This window comes from Anopheles marshallii, chromosome 2, assembly GCF_943734725.1.
Source record: "Anopheles marshallii chromosome 2, idAnoMarsDA_429_01, whole genome shotgun sequence".
In the NCBI taxonomy this organism is placed as follows: domain Eukaryota; kingdom Metazoa; phylum Arthropoda; class Insecta; order Diptera; family Culicidae; genus Anopheles; species Anopheles marshallii.
In genome coordinates, this window is record NC_071326.1 from 63,234,265 (window position 1) to 63,257,224 (window position 22,960).

General features: G+C 39.5%; 1 protein-coding gene across 1 annotated transcript in view; it reads left to right on the forward strand.

The window, feature by feature from the left end:
• LOC128719294 (protein O-mannosyl-transferase Tmtc3) overlaps positions 1 to 22,960 on the forward strand; it is a 135,700-nt gene that overhangs the window by 39,770 nt on the left and 72,970 nt on the right. Inside the window, exons 3-4 of the mRNA XM_053812919.1 lie at positions 6,649 to 6,730; positions 19,525 to 19,624. Of these exons, the coding sequence (XP_053668894.1) occupies positions 6,649 to 6,730; positions 19,525 to 19,624 (182 nt within the window). The remainder of the gene's footprint in view (positions 1 to 6,648; positions 6,731 to 19,524; positions 19,625 to 22,960) is intronic.

Genomic DNA, 22,960 nt, shown 5'->3' on the forward strand with positions numbered 1-22,960 from the left:
CCTTATTCTACCAAAACGTTGAAGTTCATTGTTTGTTTCAAGTAGCATATCTTAAAACAAAAAAGATTTCGTCCTTGGATGAAGTCCATTTTGTTTTGAAAAATAAACGAAAAAAGTCATTCAAAGAGTAATCATGCACAGATGATAGGCATTTTGGTGGCAAAGACGTACATTTAATCTGAAACATCAAGATCTTTAGAAATATATTTGATCTTATATTATTGATATTTTGTTTAATAAATGCATAAATTACGCTTTATTTATACGCTGTGTATCGCACGATGGTTCGGAGCAAGCGGAAGAGACTGCCCAAGTGAGCGTATAAATTGGTTTCATTTTCTATACCAGTTATAACTTATATAATTTAGGCCAATCCTTAACATGCAAACCCAGCATCGGACATTATTTGATGTTCCAATGTTCGTTTAACGTTCGCTCATTTTATTCGTTTCTGAGATTTTCATACCCTTGTTACGGTTGCTATTAGGCATCGTTTCTTCTTCTTTAATTGAACTACAACCTCAAAAATTTGCTAGTTATGGCTTTATTCGACGTTATTTAGCCATAAAGTTAAAGTCAATTACTGCGTAGAATAGGGGAACTGGCTCGGATGGAACTGCTTCCGTAAGTCATGGGCTGGTCTGATCATGTTAAACTCTTGACATCTATATGCCTTATTTTTTTATGTATTTTTTATTTATTTATTTATTATTATATTTGCATGGTGTATGTGAGCATTCAGCCAAGAGCCATGACGCCATGAATAATATCCCTTCAAGAAATAAATAAAGTAAAAAATACATAAAAAATAAGGCATATAGATGACATAAAAATAAGGCATCAAGAAACTCGTCATACTTAGATTTATGTGGATATTTATGGAGGCCCTAGGTACAATTAGATATTTTGAATAGATAGCTTAAAGGAAACCTTCCAAAATCATCCAGATCCTTTCTATTTCTTTTAAAATATGAATTCATCAGAATGGCGAATAATTTATTCAGGTATCATGGTATATGAATCTTCTAATTCGAACTAAAAGGTTTAGAAATCGAATTAAAAATATTTTTAAAATCAACAGCGATGTTCTCTTCCGGCTTCCTGTTCAAAACTGCAACGAATACGGATGCACCATTGCTTTAGAAACAATGTTACGGTTTCGGTGTACCGTAAACTTCTTCCAAAGAAATAAAGCGCCGGTTCCTTAATGCAGGCGACGAAAGCTGGAAGAAAATAAAACTGAAAACAAATTAAAACACCAACTTTGCTTCACGACGAAGACGAATCCTTTCAGCTGCGAACAAGTTGCGCAACAAAGGGTTACCCTTTTGGGAGTGCTTCCCAACGCTTGGCTCCCCTTCTTGTTGTGCTGTGTCAAAGATTCATGCTTTTGTTTTCTGCTGCAGCTGATGCTGGTAGCGCTTGTTTCATTAGAGCCGAATCGTTCATTGTAGAAATTATTCAGCTCGGTAACCAGCAGCTTGTGCGCACAAAAATGAAAACTGGGCGGAACGCAACCGACCGGGACAAACTTTTACCAAAGCATCTCCGCACAACAAAGGTCGCCAAAGATAGCTGTAGTGTGGGATTTGGTAGGCAAAGGATGGTAGGAGTGTTGTGCAATAGCAGCAGCGAAATAAAAACAGGATTTACTGCAAACTAAGGAATGCAATTGTAAGGAAGTCCATTCGGGACTTTACCATCTTTGGTGCATTGGACGGGCAGATATCAATCTGTCCGGCGCATGAGGCGGGTTGAGCCGTTTGCAGGGTTTGTTACAGAATAAATGCAATTAGTTGCACTAGTCGGATGAAGACCAACGATTCGCAAAGTGCACAATTTGCATCGCAAAGCTGCTCGCAACTACTTGAACTAATTGAAACAACAACATCAAAATGAGGGAAACTGTAATCTCCTGCCAAATGGGATTGTTGATCCACAATATCACTTCAAAAATTATTATCAAAACGATTGTTTTGCTAAAAAAAAAGGCGCAAGAGCCAATGTGTGTGATTTTAAAGCATGAAAAACTCCAGACAGCGTTTTGACTATTTAACCAAATTTACCATAAAGTTAAATTGCATCACCAGGGTAGCTGAGCGCACATTTTAATTTCTTCTTTGCACACACCCCCGACACCGTCACTGCACGTACATAACCCCCGGATTGACCTGGGATCGGAAACGCAAGCGTTGTGTGTTGGAATATTTTTCCATTAAAACTTGTGTCCAAAATGCTCATCTACCACCCGGCTCCATCCGTTCGTGAACAGGCCTGACCCATTTTTTGCTCCCATATCATCGCTATAACTTGTGCGCTATTTTTCCTCCTGCAGAATACAGAATTCAATTTAGTTATGCAATTTAACTAACCGAAATCACTCGTATACCCACTAACGCACGCTGCCACATTTACTACCTCACTGTGTGAGTAGGATGGAAAGTGTCGGTAGAAAATGGAAAATCATGACATGTCCATGCTCTGTATCGAGTGGAAATTTCGCCCTACACCAGGCAAACCAGTTACAAAAAAGAGCAAGAATAAAAAGGATAGTAGAGCAAAATGGAAAAAAAAAAATATTTACTCTGTATTAGGATCTTACCGTAGTCGCACTCAATTCGTAGCCAATTTTTCCAACGTCCTGATGGAAAACCATTTAGGGGAAGCAGGAAAAATAGTAGCTGCATCCGGGTCGTTTTAAGTCTGCCGAACAAATCGGACCCAATCGTCCCCGGTGTGACGATTGTAATGTGTTTTTGTGCACCGTTTTAGTGTTTCATGTGAAATCAATGGTACGCAAATCGGTCCAATATTTCGGCCACCGTAGAATTCGACCGTAAACTCGAGTGGCTGAATATTGCGTACCGGTGGTGATATTGTTCGGTGTGCCAACGAACGAAAATATGAAAATTGAAACCGATTCCCGAACACATTTCGTGTGCGGGCTTCCGAAAATGGGTCGTTTCGTAGAACGCACCAAAGTAGATTATATTTTATCCAATTCATGGTTCGGTGAAACAATAATTTCCCTAACATCATTATCGCATAGAACTCGGCCGGGGTACTCATACTTTTTGAGGTGTGCACAGGAATGGATAGTTGCGATGTGCTTCAGATCCTATGTGCTGCATGGTCTGGCAAGGAGATATGAGGGTGGTTGTGCGGTTGGGTTTATTCCATCGACCTCACCCAGGACCGTTTCTCCTATCCGTTGGTGACATCGAACTCCCTCCAAAAATGGATTGTAATTGGATGTCGCTTCCAAAATCGCATGGCGTGGATCGGTTCTCGTTGGCGTTGTGTCTGTTTGTTGGTATTATTTTGAACCACCGAAGCCAGCAGCTGTTTCTCCGGGGGCGCACCAGACGTATAGCTGTCACCCAATTATGCTGTACGATAACGTAAAATATGTTGCCTGTCATTCGTGATAATGATGGGCGTTTGTGTTGTTTATTCTTGGAATGGCAATGATCTTTCTTTTTCGTGCTGTCATAAACGGTGATGTTTGACAAAAGTGGGAAATTAAGCATGCTGCGGTTGATCAGAACACCAAATGGCATGACAAAAACTCAAGGGTTGAATTTACGACCTTTGGTGGCATGGTGGTCGCATATTTGTGACCTATACAAAATACCATTGGCTTCCTGAATGGTTTGATACTAATTGATAGGTGTCCAATTAAGAGGTTGAAATTGTAACTGTCCATTTGGAAATGCTGTTTTATAAAGCATAATAACAATGCCGTAAATAGAACTTTTACACGATCCTTCAGAATGGATACCAACCCTGTGCGTGTTAATTTCAGTTACCATTTAAAAATAATAGTCGGTGTAGGTGGTTTGTAGATCTTGCTATGGTTAGTTACCTTGTTTGTTGGTCTTATTTCATTTAAAAAGTGCTCTGAGCTATTTACTCAACTTTTCAATTTTAGCAAGTTTTTATCTAGAACATTTTTATTCTGAAATTCTGGTGTCTCTACTACAATAATCAAGCAATGAATTACTGCGTTTGACTACCATTATGTTGAAACTACTACCTGCTGCGCGGTGTACAGGTCATCGGATTCCAAACACGTCCCACATTTCAACCAAACTATTGAGCCCCTATCGAGATCTCGTTAGAGGTAGGCTCGTAAAAAAACTGCTGCATAAGTACCTTCGACACACACAACACGACCTGACAAATCATGGTCCTTTCGAATGGCATTGCACAAAACCGAACCATTGTAACGGTGGTACAAATGCACACAAACTGCCCGACGACAATAAAGTGTCGCAATGGATGCGATGATTTTTTTATACGATTTCCTATACATTGGATGTTACTGCACAAGGAGAAGTCCTTCAACGTCCGTACACCAAACGGGTTAAACAATTCCGTCCGGCGTAGGTTGTTGGCAATGGCAACTGCTGCAACTCTGCTACCAGTTTCTACTCGAAAGGATCCATTTGGGTACGGGTTTCCTCCACCACCACTATTGGGGCGTAACCGTTGTCGGAGCACGTTTCGAACTATTGCAACCATCGTCAAAGGTAGGTCGAACTCGGAATATGGTTTGCAATGTTTGTGCAGGAAACGATACTACTTCCCCGTTGCTGGGAAGTTGGGTAGTGCACAGTTGCTTTGTAAAGTGTAAATGGCACCAACGGTATCTGTGGTTTGCTTGGAGACATTTTGTTTTGGATATTATTAAGGAGGCAAATTTTATCAATCTCACACCATAATCCTCTATTTGAATCGAATTTTTCTATGTCAATATCCTATTGTCTACAAACATGTGTTTAAGGTGCCTCAACAAAATGTGAGCTTTCCATTCAACTTTGATTCTTTTATCGTCCATAGCAGCTATTAGTAATACTAGCGTGTTATGAAATAGCTTAGTAATAGTTATGGCTGAAAACTCATGGTATATGAGGTATGATCTATTCAAAATTTAATCTTCGACTGAGCGTTTACCTTTAGCTATGCGTTACCAACAACACTGTTACTAATACAAGTGTCATCTGAAGGTAGTTGTTGCGTTGAGTAACAATCGAACAACGTTTTTCGCAGCCGTTTTACAATCTTTTATTTCTAACGATAACCAAGAGACAGCTGGATTGTTTACTAGGCTAGATTGTTCTTAATGAATCTACTTTTAGCTATTTACTGACAAATCATTCAAAAATTACTCTCTAATCTCTATTTTTTGAATGCTTTAGACGATTTTCCCAGCTATTCGCCACGTTCCATTGTAAAATAATGTAGCTTATAAGGTACATAAACCGCTAAAGAATTATGAAGTTTAAATAAATCTAAAATCTTCGTTGGAATCATGAATCTTCATAACATAGTTTCAGAGTCATTCATTCGGTTCGTATTATCTACATCTATTTATTTTTCTTTCGAATTAAGCTCACCTAATGTAAATTGAAATGCGTGTATGAAACGCAATTACAACTACACATGCATTTAAATGAATAATTGAGACAACTAATAATAGTCGATTTTTTTGTCACTTAAGTATAATTATGTTATACAGCAAACCGAATTTCGCGTTTGTATTTGAATGCCTAGACCATCGTCGTAGAATCAAATAATCCTGCATAAGTAAACAATTTTAATGAGAGCAATGAACTGTATGGTGTGTATTCCAACAATCAGCACTTAATTACCAAGCTTTAATACGATTCGTCACTGGAACATTAACCAACTTTCTGCTCACCCGCCAAGCCGTAAATATAAAATGAAGGGAAATCACCCGCGTCAATGAAGACAATGAAGACAAATACACTGCGCTTAAAACGGCTGACAGTAGGAAAACGGGTAGAAAGGGTACAAATAGAAACGCAAACAGCATACTTCTGCTGGTACAACAAAAGAACCTTTTTCGCTGTTGATTTTCTGCTAAAGGATCTCTTCCCTTATTTCGTTCCACAGAGCTGTTAGTTCTATATCGTTCATTGACCGCGTCGGTACGGTTTCGCTCAGCTTCTTATGAAAGCGCATCCTTTTGCGTTCTTCGTTTGGCTATCCTTCGAACTATTTTTTTTCTGAACAGCAGCAGAAAGTCAATTGGCCAAAGAGCTGCAACAAATGAACAGTGCAAAATAATTCTCAGATGGGCAAAATGAAGGCAAGCTTTTCACGGTACATAGTGGTGAAGGGAGTTTGGCGCAGTCCTAAGTCCCAAAGGCCAGCGGCTCTAATTAAATTAATGCCATAGGTAGTATAGGGTCATGAACCTTTGTTTTCTCGGTGTCCCACATTCGCAAATGCTCCTTTTTCTGTTTTCTCATGCGAAAAGAAACGTGTCCGAAGGGCAAGACAGGAGAATCATGACAATGAGTGCAAAAAAGAACATCGTTGGTAAAAAAGAAACAAAACGAACCTGCTCGTAACGACATCCCACAGCAGTAAGTTCTTCGAAAAGAAGATGCACGCTGCAGTAGGTCAAGATAAAATGGCTACCATTGTTCACCCGCTAATGGCGCGCCATATTGGGGCGCGATCGTGCACCACCTCAGTGGTGGTCAGAAAGCCGAATGAAATTTACTGCCCCATCGTTTGCCCCATATGTGCCGCTTGCATGGTGATTCTATATCTTACCCATTATGTTATACCTTCATGTACTTATTGTTTTTCTTTGCTTCCTATCTTCCATTGCAGAATGTGCGCCATGTTGCTTTCGGAATCGGCCAGCTTTGCGGCTGCCCTACTTTTTGCCGTACATCCAATCCACACCGAGGCGGTAAGTTTGCTACGAAAATGTTTGTCTTTTAATATACCTATTTTATAGTACCTTTATCCCTTTTTTCGCTTGGGTTTTCGTTTGGAAGGTATGACGTGACCTTTACAGAGCCTATTTTAGCTTAAATACATACATACATACATACATACATACGGAACATAAATTGTTGAAAAAAAATTTAATAAAAATTAAAAAAATGTCATATATCTCTCATATCATAATCTCAATTATGAAATCTCATGAACTCTGTTAAAATGTTTTAGATCTGCTATGGCATGACAACGACCTCGCCAAAGAATTAATATAAAACTTAAATGTTTTGCGTTAATCATGATATCGTTGAGAAACGTTTGTAGATTTCTTTTAAAAATCTGTCAGTAGGTGTTAAATGATTACGCTGGTTCTCATGTGTTTCACAGCTCCTAAAAAAACTAAAAACTAACTTATTGCTAACTATTACATCCACATAGTTCAAATAAAAAATTTCGATAACTACGTAACAAACATCCGGAATGGGTTGTGTGGCATCGATTGTTGACGTGATAGGTGGGATTTTCCGATAGTAGAACTTAGCTCGCCGATTACAGATGGTACGTGGAAAATATGACGCATAAAACAATCAAAGCAGATGATAGAACAATTGTGGCACATATTAGCTATAAGTTAGCTGAGCGGTATCAATGAAGTACAACCTCGCGCGTTGATTGTAATTGATATAGTTGATTGCTACGTATCTTTCAAGTACATGAGACTGTGCCGTCTGTCTATTGTCAAGTATTTATGCCCAACATTTTCGATTATAAAACAATAAACTTTACACTCATTAATGTGGCTTTAATACCGTTCCCAATCCGGGGACGCAACATTTCCTAACTATCTTCCAGAATGGCCCTTTAAAATGAACAAACATCTTCCTGTATTTAAGGATCATAGACTAGAAAACCATCAGTATGCAAATATGGCCACAGATTCTGCCTGAAAGCCATCGACCGGCCGAAGAATCTTGCCGAAGGAAAATAAAATAAACGAATGAACAGTCCCCACAGATGGAGGTGCTGAACGATGCCGGGCAGCAGCAAGTTTAAAATTCGTTCCAATTTAAAACTTTACCAACCGGGCCGGGAATACATACCCGGTGGATCGAACCGCACGGCCACACTCGCTGAGCTGGCCACCCTGATAAGCTGCTTTTTGTTTCGATGCATATATATTTTTTTAATGTTTAGTGTGGGTTTTATTTTACCGCCCGTTTCGCTTCTGGTGAAAATTCACCCCAAAATGGATCGTGCGGTCGGTGGTGGCACTGAGTTCGGAATCGGTGATGATGGTAGCAAAGTTTTGCCCATAATCAGCCCCCGTTTGCCTCTTATTTTCAACGGCTTATCCGGTGAAAAGCAGCAGGTTTGTGAGGGCCTTTCGGCGAGAGCATTGGGGAATGAGGCAGGAAGGAATCTAGCAACACAGCCACAGCATCGGTTCCACAATCGCTTATCGCTTTGCATGTGTATGGCTGCGCTTGGTGTTAGCGGCTCTTTGGCTCTCGGCAAAAGATAATCGGTGGCAAAGGAAAATTGTTCCCATTTCCTCGACGGCCGTTTCATCGTCCAATCATCGTTCCATTCTTTCGCGCAACACAGCCACGTTGGTGGAGCAGCTGCTGTGGCCACCGTATCATGGTGCGCGAACCTTTCAAAGATCTTCGCAACGCTGTCCTGGGAACATTTCCAGCTGTTTGCTTGTCGTGTACGGTCGAATTTGTGGTTTGATTGTGTATGTGTGTGTGGAGTTTTCTTACCATTTTTGTGCCCATATTTGCACCGTCCTTTCTTTCTTTGTCAGTTTCCATCGTGCAGTGGCGATGGAGATACGCTACGGTTGGCGTGTCGAGAGGTCGATTTCCGTACGATATTTTCCGACATTAGGCGTAACTGTTCAGTCTCTCATTCCTCGTTGGCCTTTCGGGCGGGCACAACCTCTGCTCAAGTCGACCGTAATTGAGTCAACTGTTCTGTTGACCAAGAGTCCACTTCGTCTCGGCTGGCAGTTTGGTTTGGCCGGGCGATAATGTGGCGGAACGCAAAGGGAAAATCGAATTTTCACCCGTTCGCTCGTTTGCGATGCTGGTCATAAAGCGATTAAATGGAATGAATAAGTTATGCAGGATGAAATCGGAAACCTTTGCCGTTTGACTCGAATGCAGGAAGGTAGAAAGAAAAGTTGATTGGTACAGAAAACCGTGTTATTATTGTTAAAATGTCACAAAATCAATTATCCCATAACTTTATCACTGTTCACGATACTTAATTCCTTAATCTTCAATATATTTTTTGTCGTTGGAACGGCCAGGCCGTATCGACTTATTTTACCACGTTGTCAGATAGTCTGTCGGAGGCTTGGTCCGACTCCGATGGGATTTTGTTTCGATTCGTTCGTGTGAAAACCACCGCAGAGAGTATAAATTCCTCAAGGCATGTCCTCCTTGTAACGTACCAAATATCTACCTTGACTAAAAATATAAAGACATACTTTTTCTATTTGCTTTGATTGTACCAATCATCAATCCTTTTCTAATGCTAATTTGTTTTGTTTAGTAACTGTTTTTGTAGTATCAACATTGAGTTTATTATTGTTTTCATATATGTTAGGCTTTTAGTTTATTCTCAATAAATAAAACAAGGCGTCAAATGGTTTTGTTGCGCTCTGCAATACAAAAAACAAAGGAAGGAAAAATCACCTCAAACGTCCGGTGTGGCAGAGAGAAAAAATGGAATAAAATAGGCTTCAAGTTATAAAGGGCATTGCAACAAAAACTGTAAAATGTATATAAAGTTCATCACTCTATGTATTTTCTCTGACCTAACGCGCATTCCGTTCGCCATACGCGAAGGAGTGTGAAAGAGGATGTTTTATGGTATTAATAAATGAAATTTAATAACACTAAACGACGTCCGACGTCCGAGTCCCTCCTGCTGAAGGGCGAAATTGCCGGTGAATGTACCACACATACACACACAAATACATCCAGACAACAAATCGCAGGCGTCGGGTGTGCAAACAAATGGCACCGTGTTGGTTGCAAGAGTTTTTTCCCCAGTTTTCAGAGGGTTACAATTCCACGAAGGATTTTAAATAAAAACCAACGATCAAGCCTGGCTTCAGTACATTCGATCGCACAGAAAGGAAGGGAAAGCGTGATTTGTGCACGTTGCAGCATGTGAAAAAGGGAAAGAGGATGGATACTGGTGTGTGTATGTGAGTGTGTGCATTCCGCATTGCGTTACAATGTCCTGCAGGGGAATCCATTTTTATCCCACGGTTTCCACGCTTATTCTGTTGTTTTTTATCCTTCTGCCCATTTACTCCATCCGTACCAATTTCTCTAACACGTTGCAGCCCACTTTCCCTCTCTGCTTTTGCGCGTAAATTAGTGCTTGCAACAGTTTTAAGCCAACAAATGATGCTCCAAGCGAAATGTGCAACAAATTGCACACACATACATAGTTTGAATCACTTTCCACCCCCGGAAATGCACTCAAAACATACTCCAACGTACACGTATTCGCACTCGGCTGATGCTGTGTGTTTTTACTCTAGTCATGTCTTTTTATTACATTACTTTCCCTTCCGTTAGAAAAAAAAGATACTCATACCGGCATCATGGCTTGTGAAAGTTAACACAACAAAGCGTGCAGGATCCACGCACACAGTTTGCTTTTTTCGCTACAACTTCGCTGTGTTCGCTTGGGAAACATCCATATTTATGTTGCTTTATTTGAGTACGCAGTAAGGAACATTTTACTGCAAGTACAAAAGTTCTCGATTAAACAACATGGTAACCATAACTTTGATTCCATTTTCGGAGCTGCTAGTAACGGAAATAATAGTAACAAAACTAGTTTTTCATCCGGGACAAAGGTATTGCTCGCGAAAAGAAATCTCCTTGAATTTCGATGCTGTTAATCATCATTGTGATCTTGTAGATACTATAAATAATTTTGTAAGTAACGTTTATTTCTTACTTAGCTTCCTGTGCCTAATTTCAACAAGTCAATGTTGATGCAGGACGGACTATCCAGCTTCGGGTAAATGAAATCAAAGCAATGGAAGCTATTTTGAGATTCTTGTGCCTCTAAAAAAGAGAAAAGTGTCAGCAGTGTTTTCAATGTGTTAGCTCAGGATCGTATAGCACAGTGGTCAGCAAACTTCTAGGACCACAGAGTCATATAGTATAAAAATACACATGTAATGAGTTGAAATGAGCCAAAATATGAAATTTAGGAATTTAATATTGTGCGTCCAAAATCAGAGTATGATATACTTTACACATGAAGATATCCATCAACACATTAACCGATACAACCGAACGCAACGGATCCCAAGTTCTGATTGTTCTCAGAGAAAATTTTTACAGTATTTAGAGCTTATTCGAATGTTCTCATAAATTAACTATAAGGTTCTCATTCAGCAACAATATTTAATAAAAAAATGTGTATGGCAAGGATCACCTTAGACAAAAAGCTGTATTAAAAATGCCAAAGAGCAGCATGCGCCTCACAAGCCGTACTTTGCCGACCACCGGTACTAGCAACCCAAGATCATGATTGTTAAAACTGCATCGTATATAGAAACACGTGCGCCAAACGATCCAGCTGACACTCGCTTGTGTTAATTACACAATTTAGACAGAAGTAGTTTAACACAACGGAGGGATCGATCGCGATCAGATACGATTGTAACACTGGAGATTTGAGAGTAGTTGAGAGTAGTATTTTTTTTTATGTTCACTCAATCAGGCTCAATCTCGGTTTGAGCACACCTTCACTGTTCATTTGTACAACCTTATAGGACTTCAGGGGTTGGGTCTTCCGGTGTCAATTTCATGACATGACCAACACACCGGAACTCGGCGAGGCTATATGATCTAGTAATATGGTTTATTCTCTTTCCTTTCGAAACGTAATCATGATTTTAAGATATAGAAATTCATGTTCAGCAAAATATCAATTCCCATCTGTTTACCAAATTACTGCAGTTACAGAATATTAATTAAACCGTATCAAGCACCACTTGCATATCTGCCTCTGCACAAACACGCACAATCTCGTTTAGTTGTGTTGGAAATTGAATTGGAATATTTTGATTTGGGTTAACAATTTGCTTCCATTCAAAACTCCCTTTTCGAACATGCAGCGCTACCTCGGATCGCGTATAGTCACGAAGCGCAATCTTACCCTAAGCGCGTGGTGTACCCGGCAAACACTTAATTACTTCCACCCGCTGCACCTGGACAGGGTCTGGCAGCACAAGAAGATGAAACAATTATCCCAAAGTCCAAGCCAAGCCTCGGCACATTTCGTAATCAATGCGCTCTTTGGCACGTGGACCCCCGTATCGAGCTGTTGCTATCTCACAATTAAGGATTCCCTCGCCCGGACGCAAATCGAATACCCCGAGCCTGCCCCTTTCCGCATCTGCACCGACGATGTTCCGGGACCAGGGATAAACAATAAACCGGCTCCCTACACCTACAGTTGACCAGCTGAAATTGGCTGAAAACGCACCGATTGTCGTGTTATTATCTTACTGCACTTAATTAGCTGCAGTATGCATCACCGTTTATAGCCCAAACCCGGTACGAGCGGAAGCAAAACATTCAAGTCTGTTTGGCACCAAATTGGTTCTCGCTGGAAAGCGACCCCGACCGTCAACTCTCGTAACTTGCCAATTAAATTTTAACTCGATTGCCTGCACCATTGACGCGTTTTAGAGTCGGCAAACGATTGGATCTTCGATCGGCGGCCTATCGGTTCTATCGATTTCACCCGTCACGTTTTCTTCGGGTGCAATGGTTCGTATAATGTTTGGTTCTAAATCGAAGTGCGAAACTCAGTGACAGGGATAAAAACAATCAAATCAAAATCCAAAACCACCAACCGTTCCCTTCGTTGCCAAGCGTGGCGGAGTAAATGGAAACGCTCGCCCGATACGATAGTATTATGGCAATAATTGAATTTGAAATTGAACAAACCACGAACCCACTAGATGAGCTGGCCGCAAATTCCGTTCCCTTGTGGATCGACGTGTTTCTTACCCTTACGAGCATGTGTGTGCGACATTCAACCGAATGAGGAAAAAGGGGTGCCGGAAAAACGGATTTTGCTCCACTCATTCTCAGTTGAATCACAAACCCGTGAATGGGAAGCAATAAGACATCTGTGCGTTGGTATGGTTGGTTGTGTGAGAGAAATCTAAAATAGAAAGCTGATCTCTTGTTCGAGCCAACCACCTGCCCCGCTCGGTAAAAGTTCACCAACTAGCTAGAAGGGAAAACTGATTCCAATTTCGGATAAATCTTTCCCTGCTCAGCTACCGCGCGCTGGAAGTGTGACAAGGAAAAATCTCACCAATCCAGTGCATTACGCTTGCCTCTTCTAGTGAACGAAAGTTTCCCTCCAGCGGCAAATCTTACCTTCAAAATGGACGCTGCCGGAATAACGTGATATTGTTCATGGTCTGTACGGGATGCGGAAGAAAAGGTGTTGATTGAGTTTTTAATTGCTTGCAGTACGCGTTCTCTACGCCGACTTCAGTCGAATGAACAGCTTAAAACTCTAGTTAGGCAATGAAAGGTGAAGGCTGCGGTGAGCCTCTATTCATTCGGATGCGGATTTCGTGGTAGATTAAGTGGTGGTTTTCATGCAAAGAGGTGTTCTTACGTAGCCAATCGTGCGGTAGAATTAAATTCGGTTGTTTGGTTGAAAATCTGTTTGTCTCTGATTTTTCTGAAATGAAAAAAGGGGATGTTTCGTTGTACAGATTGAACTGTGCGATTTTTGTTCAAACAATTTTAAATGCTTAAAGTGAAAACAAAATAGAAAAACTTTATTAAGCATTAAGCAAGTGTTAGAAAATTTAACGAAAACAGAAGCCAAAAATGTTTATAGACATACCTCCGCATGTATAACTCATTGAAAGCTAAATCAATCCATTTACTCGAGTCTTAGCCTTTTGACTCATTAGATCAACTAGCATTATCTCGTCAATTTCATATTCGCTTTTTCCTTTCTTTTCATAGCTTTTTTTTACTCCGGAATTTTACTCTCCAACATTATCCATTATCTGCAGCATCAGCACTATCCGACTCAGAAAGAAAGAACGATTCGTAGCTTTGAGAGTGCTGCTGCAGCTGTCCAAATACCCAACAATTTCTCCAACGACCGTCACGATGCACGGAATGTTCCAACACGACCAACTACCAGGCGTCGCCATGTGGTATTACAAAGAGAAAGAAAAAAATGAAATCGCTCGCCTTTGCCCTCTCAGAGGTACGGCCAGATGCGATTTGCGCTGTTGGGTTTACAGTCTCTAACCATCGCCTTTCACACCGGGCGGGCTCTTGCTTATGGTTTGCCGTTTTGAAATAATAGCAACGTAAATAGGTAATAAATCTTGATTAATGATATTGGATTATGTTCACCGAGTCCCCCACCCTAACGGGGTGGTCTCGAGCCAGTTGTTGGGTAGCTATTTCTGATTACACCGCCGCTACGTCGGTGGCAGTATTTGAGAAGTCAACAACCAACCATGTCTGGAGGATACGAATAGTAGTACGATGAACATGGGGAAAGAATGAATTTAGCGCAGTAAAAACTCTGCCAGTCAAGAATGTCCTTTCATCCATTTTTTTGTTTGTTGGATTGTCCCGCTGCTTGAACCATAGGTTTTCCACCACCCAGGGTGAATCAACTTTGGGTAGCTCAGAACAAAGTCGGACCTTCCTGGTTGCTAAACACGGTTGAATAGAAGTTTCAGAAGGAACTGATTAATACACGATAGGGGTACAAGCACTGGTAATTCGTTGGAATAACGTGAATCAAAATTGCCACTCAGTTCGAATGGTAGGTAAATTTTCGCATTACGCCACAGTTATACTTTTTAAATTTGTAATATAAGCTTCCACGATTAATGGATTTTTTTTGTATAAATTAAGCTAGACTAATGTAAAGCTCGGTTTCAAACTGTTTTATTAATTAGAAAGAGTTTTTTATTGAAACAATGATTCCGTACCTCTATCTTGAAGATAAAATATAAATGAAATATAAAAAAAAATATACGATTAAAATATAAAAAAAAGTCAATCCCTTAGCAGAAAAATTACTTGTTTTGGAATATAGTCGAACCCAGTACGTACCAACTAACGTAGAACATTCACACTACATAGTTGAGTTGTTTGACAGGTGCCAACCTATCAAGTAGAGTAACATACATTGTTGTTATATAGAATACTATTTTTGCTGACAGATTTGAAGATACAATTATTGATTAACACAAGAAGCAATAAAATGACAGCAAAATCAGCATGTAATTCGGTATCTAATTTATTGTACAATAAGCTGATTAAACTGGGTGATCGGACACGATCTAGGATTTAACGTTTAACGTAACGTATTTAACGAAAATATGCAAGTATAAATTATACAACGGTGTTTAAAATGAATGTATTCTCTGAAGCGACAAGAACAATACAAATACCGTTGCATCAAGATAAAGAATTTAAAGCATGAAGCCGATGAATTTAGAAAAAAAAACAATGCTATAATAAAACAATGTTAGTATCTTTTGTAACAATAGTAGTTTCATTTTCAAACATATTTGATCATATCTTTGGACAATATCTAACTAAAATTACCATTTTCCTTAGTTTTATTGTCCTCGTAAACAGCTCACATATCTTCCTATTCGTACCATTGAATGAATTCTTTACGGAACAGCACAGTTTTCCCGTCCATCGTTCCCGGAGGTCCTATGAATCAACCACTAACGACTGCTTCTACCACAGGCTAAATGCCATGTCGTTCTCCTATACTTTTCTGCGTGATAATCATCCAGTTGTCCCGTGGGCGCACTGACGTCGAGGTGCTATGCTATCGTCACGATAGGCGCATCCACTGCCCAAGTATGTCATCCACTCGAACGTCACCGTCGCGCATTCGTGGTGTCCCGCGAATCTCCATACATCCGTTGAATCGCATACGATGGATTGTCTGGTCCAGAGAACGAGCTGGCACACCATTCGAAGATCTGGTCATCGTTGAGCTATTCCAGCTACGTTTGGATAGCTCACGGACAGTAAAACAAAGCCTCGTCCGTGCGATGGATTAGATTTTTCATTCCATCTGCCGAATGTGCGTTGGTTTACTGGTTTTAATTTCTTTCCTCCGTGGTACCACTAACTGTGCTATCGTACAGATCGACGAAATGCATAGCACGTACACACCCGCACTAATCACACCATGAATTATGTGGGCCGGTATCCGGATCAACCATAACTGATGGTGTGGAAGCAATGATGCCCGGAGATGAATGCTTCGGCCTAACCAGGTGATAGCAGCGCGATAGGGAAAGGGTTACAATTTATCGCTCCCGAGAATTCATTTGTCAGTACGCTTATGAGGTTTAAAATTGTTACCGATAAAATTCTTACATTGGATGAAATGTGATCAGTTCATTGTGTTAGTTACAAAAAAAATGCAAAACGCCATCTTGCTTCTCTGTGTTTTAGTTGCAAACAAAGGTATTCCTTTTTTATTAAAAAATAGGATCCAAGACATGATGTTCTAGAGAATTAAACCATTTTCAATTTTTAATTATTTATTTCAAATTATTTCTTTTCGCATTCAACATTGTGCGTAAGAAACATAAAATCCGCATTTTTCTCAATTTTGGAAAAGAACAGCTTATTGAGATACTATTTTTGTTAAAATTGTTTTTATTTCGTAAAAATATAATTTCGTGCAGAATTCTATAATAGGGACGGATCATAACATAAGTTAGAAAGCTTAACCTTTCAGTCTTCATTAGTCAAATGATCCTGGTACCAGGATGTATAATTTTGAACAGATTCGTAAAGGACGTAGCAGTTTGACATAGCAGTTGTTTGGGTTTAGGAGTTTACTTGACGACGGCGGAGTTTATTCCTGAAGCGATTCAAACAGAACTAGCAAGGGCACATATGTACCCTGAATCATTCGCACTATTTGAAGCCAGCTCAAATAGAAGCTCAATCATTCAACGAATCATTTTTGCCAAAATCAAATGGCCAAAAACTTGAGAGATTTGGAAAAAATAAATTGAAATTTAGAAATCTAATTTTAAATGCATTAAATTGAAAATAATATACAAATCTGATTTTTAAAATCGGATTAAAAAGAGGATTTTTTGTTATTTTTATTAAAATTTTTTTAAACATTTTTAGCATACGGCAAACATTAAAATCTGGTTCAGACATTCATGGCATTAAGTGGGTCACTTTGACAAATGTTTTGTTTTGACATTTGTTGAGCAGTTAACCTGACCTGATCTTCAGCTGATTGAAGCGTTCATTAGGAAAACAATCGTATCCTCTTTTCCTAGGTTTAACTTGGCTTGCCATTTATATGGGGAGCTGACATCGGATAAGCTTGGAAACGTTAAAATGCGTTCAAAAAATCTGGTTTAGAGCATTTTTCCGTCCATTATTCTTCTAATAATTATATTAATTTTCCTATTTCAGCAGTAATTGATGTCATTTAAAATATTATCATACTCGAAGACAGTTTTGTTTGTATGCGTTTTGACGCTTCCAGGCTTATCCTAATACAAAAGCCAAGCCTAGGAAAAAATCTAGGAGATTAGATTGTTTTCCTATTGCACACTTCGGTCAGCGACTAGCTTGTGAAGTGTGCGCAAGCTTGTGCAAATAGTTTCTAGACGGCCTGAATCATGTTAGGCCATATTGCCCGTATGTCAAAATTGCAAACAAAATTTTCTAACGGAAACAACTATAACAGGATTATTTTAATAATCTGATTTATATATTAGTTCTGCAAAACTGATTCGTTATGTCATTCTTTACGTCGAAATGCTATGTCCTTTACGAAGCGGTACGGAATGTTACTGCCCGTTACAGCAGTTTTTTGACAGGTACTGGCTGAAAGCTTAAGCTTTTTAACTTAAGATATGATCTGGTTATTTATATTCTTCTTTATTGTTATGAATAATCTTCACATGTTAGTCTACCTTGTGGAAAAGTTTGTATAACATTCCATTTAATGCATGTTTAAATTGTTGCATGCAGCATGGGCTTACATTCATTGTTTATTGCTTAGTTCAATAGACGATCGTTCTAATCTACACACAACAAATTAAAAAAAAATAAATCACAGGCAATACAAATTTATAATTGCTTTTCTCCAACATTTCATTGACAAGCAAAATTCATTTTCAATTAGTTTGTCCCTTTTTTATGAAATAATCTCCACAACAATCCAGATCCGTTTTAGTAATGTTTTCACATTCTCACATTCTTTTCAAACACACGCTCATCAATGAACCGCCTACATTTAAATGTGTTTCCTTTCCCCTCCCTCAACGCTAAGAAGAAGTGGGGGATTTAGGTTGGACTATTGCAACTGTGGGAAAAGGATATCCCATTGAAACGTACTACCAATCTGAGCAGCTACCGTAATGAAGCATTTTCACACGTCGCATCGGTGTGATGCCAGTGAAATTGCGTTTCCCGTGTGGTACAACCACACAACCCACTCCATTGTAAGCGGATAATTCCATCTTAATTGCATCTTCCGAACTGCATTGACTCCACTGCTGGGTACGGGACATTATGAGACGTTGTTTTCCCCGACATCCCCAGGGAAGGAAATCCGACACATCTCAAAACCGGATAGAAAGTGCAACGTTTCAGTTCTCGATCTCTCTCCTCTTGTGAAGTGCACTAGCATTTCCATGCATGTCGTGTCGTAATCGAAATAGCACGCTGTCATGTAATCTTATTATCTGGGGGTTGTTCTATTTTTTTTTTTGCATAAGATGAATTTTGTATTGACACAGAATGGATACATGTTGTTGCTGTGTGAATGGTAACAGAGACACTAGCAATGTACGGTGGCTTGCATACAAAAACTTTCAATGGATTTCAATCGAGGATGCTGATTGGATTTTTATTCATTTTCAATATTTAGACTATCAATATATCTTTTTTTTTTGCTTTCAATTTTTTATATACCATACCATTTCTGTGCTCCCTAAAAACAACGTTAGTATTCTTCTGATTCAATTTGGTTACATGAATTCAAATCAATAGTTGAATGAGTAAAACCCATTTTATTTAAATAATATTTGGTTTGAATTTTGAAGACAAGATGGTTCGAGTTTAGGAGTTTGAACACAAGAATTAGTGATATAAATCTGAACTGTAAATCCGAACCTTTTGGAATTTAGCTAGCAATATAACTTAATATTGCATGGACCTATAATTTCTTATCAAAAGTCGCACTCTATGTTTTATGCACATTTTTCCTTTGTCTACAAATTGAACATCACTCGCGACAAATTACCGCGTGCTTTAGTGTCCAAACGAAGACATTTGTTTCCGCCGACAAAGACATCGTGACTTTTGGAGGACCCGTGACCTTAATCATTCTCCTACCTAGATTTCTCACGACTCCATGGTCAGCCAGTCACGAGCCCAGCTCAGCGACCAAACGGCACGATTGCATTAATTGGCCCGATTCCCTTCCGGTCGACGGGACGGTCAACATTGATTTTCCTCTCGCCTGACTCACAACTCTTTCCCGTTTCATACAGTTTTCCACCCAAACACTTCCCAATGGACAGACCGGACGGGAATAATTCTCACCGGTCCTAAGGGCCGCTTCGTTCGCATTTCAGTAAAAATAATTTTCCACCATTATCGTGTACTGCCGAGCTAACTTTTTTTTTGTTGCACTCCATTCCAGGTGACCGGTGTTGTCGGACGGGCGGAAACACTCTCGTCGGTGTTTTTCCTGGCAGCGTTCATTTTCTACACCAAGGCGACCAGGCGGAAAAAATCCACAGGTACGTATCGCATCGGAGTGGCTGTCGCGAGTGACAGGACCTTTTTTCCCTCTTTCGCTCTCCCTTTCTCAGCCCCGATATAAAGGGTGTAATGTTGCACAAACAAGTGTAATCACCTTCGAGGATAACAAGAGTGATAGAAAGAGAACTGGGAGAAGAAATGGAAGGAAACTAACGAACGAACGGTTCAGATTGTACAACCGGTGTGTTATGTTGGCACTCCCACTAGCACAGGTTGCAACTGATGAATTGCAGATGCTGTAACAAAAAATGCTATACAACTAACAATGTTTTCCCTTCAGAATGGTTACAAAGCGCTGAAAATATCTACTTAAATCAGAATAAAAACATCAAATTAATAACATAACACTATCATGTACATGAGAACAGAAACACGTTTTACATCGGTGCAGATGGCACAACGAATTATTAAAATAACGACAGCAAATCCAAAGTTATTTTAATTCTTCAAGGCGTGTATTATTATTTTTCGTTAGAACGACCTGGCCGTATCGATTTATTTTACCACGTAACCGAATAGTTGGTTCATACTACGATTGATTAATCCGGATGGGATTTTGAACCGGTCCGTTCGTGTGAAGATAATTTTAACAGCTTAAATTAAAAAAAAAGAAGTCTAGTTGAAATTAGAGATTCTAATTATTTAATTCATAATCATAATAATACCACAAACCGCCACAAGCGTCGAAGCTAAAACAACATGTTTTAGCTATACTGCTTTAACCGCGTGGTGGATATGAAATTATGTTAAAAAAAGGGCAGATAATCTCATAATCCCTGTTCATAAATGGACCCTTGATGACGAATAATGGAAAACCTAACATACCCGTCAGCCCACTTATCCTATGTTTCCAATTAGTGAATATAACATACCAGCTGCCAAAATTAAATCACTGGTAGCTTTTTATGTTTTCCCGCACCAACATTTGTCATAACATGGCTGCTATACTCTCAATGTACTAATGCAATTCACAGCGGGCACACCGGACACAGATAGGACGTCATCCATGTGTCAAGGATCCACTCAAAATGGCACCTAATATGCGAAATCAATCAATTTAGAATTTGCCCTGTTGTGTTGTCGTTGGTGCTGCTGCTGCACTCTATCACGCTTGATCCAATTTCATACCAACCTTACCCGTGCATGTATCCGTAAATACCATTCGGTACGATTCGTCTACGTCCCATGCTGGGCATACAGGCAGGGCACATACACATTATGCAACTGGTCCGCTTACCGCCAATTCGAGCAATTTGCTGATTTTACAAGAGCACAGACACAGCACAAAATGTGATTAATTATTGAAAATCCGCTCCCTAATGATTTGCTATTCATCGGCGAAAATTCATGGTCTGCTCGGTTGCAGAGTTTTGAGTGTTCGGTTGTGTATCAGGGTTGCAGCTGTTTGACTTTTGGAGTTTAAAGGAATATGGAGAGCAAAAAAAACACTTCTGTGACATCAGCAATCATCCTATCGAATGTTTCAAACTTGTTAATGAATTAGTGTATTTAGCTTCGTTAATATATCGTTGACTGTATATAATGCTCATTTTAGTGTATAAATGCAAGGAAAAATCGATGGAAATAACGACCTTTAAATGAAGGTTAGAGAATTTATGGCTTTCACCTTTCACGTATCTTTTACGAACTGCAATTTGTAATTCGGCAGCAAGGAGAAATCACAAATCATTTGGCATGTCATCTATGGTCGACGGGTAGTATAATGAATTATTGGATTGTTGTAAATCCAAAAGTTTTAGTGTTATTAATTGTTATGAATTATTAATTTATTATTTTATGTCCACACTAATGTTTCAACATATGCACAAACTTATAGCTAACTCAAAATTAAGATAAGAGCTAAAAGAAGATGCTGTTGGAAGGGGCTAGGAATTAAAGTGAGAATCGTGGCAAGGAACGGAATACAAAGGGTACAAGGTGAAAATCCAACAAGTGAGATGAGAAATTAAACAACTATAATGCACGCAGCAGAACAAGGATCCGCCATAAAATCTGCGAACAGCCAACCTAGAAACCCAGGTGCAAGATCTCTGTACCCCTTCAAAGAAATCAGAAGTCACGGTTATTATATTTTATTGTACAAGGAGTGTTGAATAGTTAGATATAAAAAGTATCGTGGCATGGCAATAAATATTGCTCAAACTTTTCAAGCAGTTTTTGGTAATAGTGTGCGTAAGGTACGTTATCATGTGATCGATTCCTCTACAAACTCTTAACAAGTTCAAGTGTTAGACAAAGTACGCCTAAATGATACGAGTCCTACTCGATTGACAAGGAATCTTTTTTTTACATATATTAGTACATTCAAGTTGCGATCGCAAATCCTTTACGGGTAGAAGAGATAGACCAGTTTTGATGGAAAACACATATCCTTAGCTTGTATTCTTTGACGCGCACGTTTACAATTGCCTTAAAAATTTCATCGTGTAGACGCAGACTTAGATCATAGACTCCTCGTCTTGTACATTTGTTGTCGTTAATGTTTGTTCATTTAATTAATTTTATGAAAAATAATTTGTTTACTTCTCCCAGACGGTCAAAGTTTGCTTCAGATCATACAATGAAGCTTTACATTTTAAATGACTTTCCTTATTGACGTAGAGCACGACGGGCCAACCGGGTTTGTTGTCGAAGGAAAGTGGAACGTAAGAAGTAGCTGGGCTTACATTGCGATTAAACAGTAAACCTGTTCATCAATCGTCTTCCTTCGTTGCTACAAAGCACTAAAAACATCAAGGATATATTTTCAACGTTCCCTCGTATCAAAATGTCGCTGTTTTTTTTTCATCCGTTTCGATAAAAATGACCCTCATTTGCAATTTTGTGGAGGAAGCCCCTTTTACTCCATTTTGGAAAGTGCGTCCACGCCGATGAAAAGTTCGACACCCAAGCATGCTCGTTCAACTTTACTTCCACAATCCATTAGCTTACAGCATGCGTGACGGTGGTCAAAGGCTTTCTCGGCTGACTCAATCTCTTTGACCCACGAGAACCCCACCCAACACAATGGATTCGATTTATTTTCGAAAATTCGTCCCGAACAAAAAACTAACTACCACCTACCAGTCGGCTAGTCTGCTTCTCTTTTTCAGGCAGTAAAAGCGCACTTGGTGGAAAAATGTTAAAATTCCTTTCACACCGATGAAATTACAACATTTATCAAGTAAATTACATGACTTTTTTTCTTTCGTTTCAAGCTTTGGGTTTTGTGGTATCGTCACGTGGGGAGGTGCAGGTGCAGGAATCATTACCACAACCCGGTAGGAAACGTTGCTTGGTTGGAACCGGGTTGG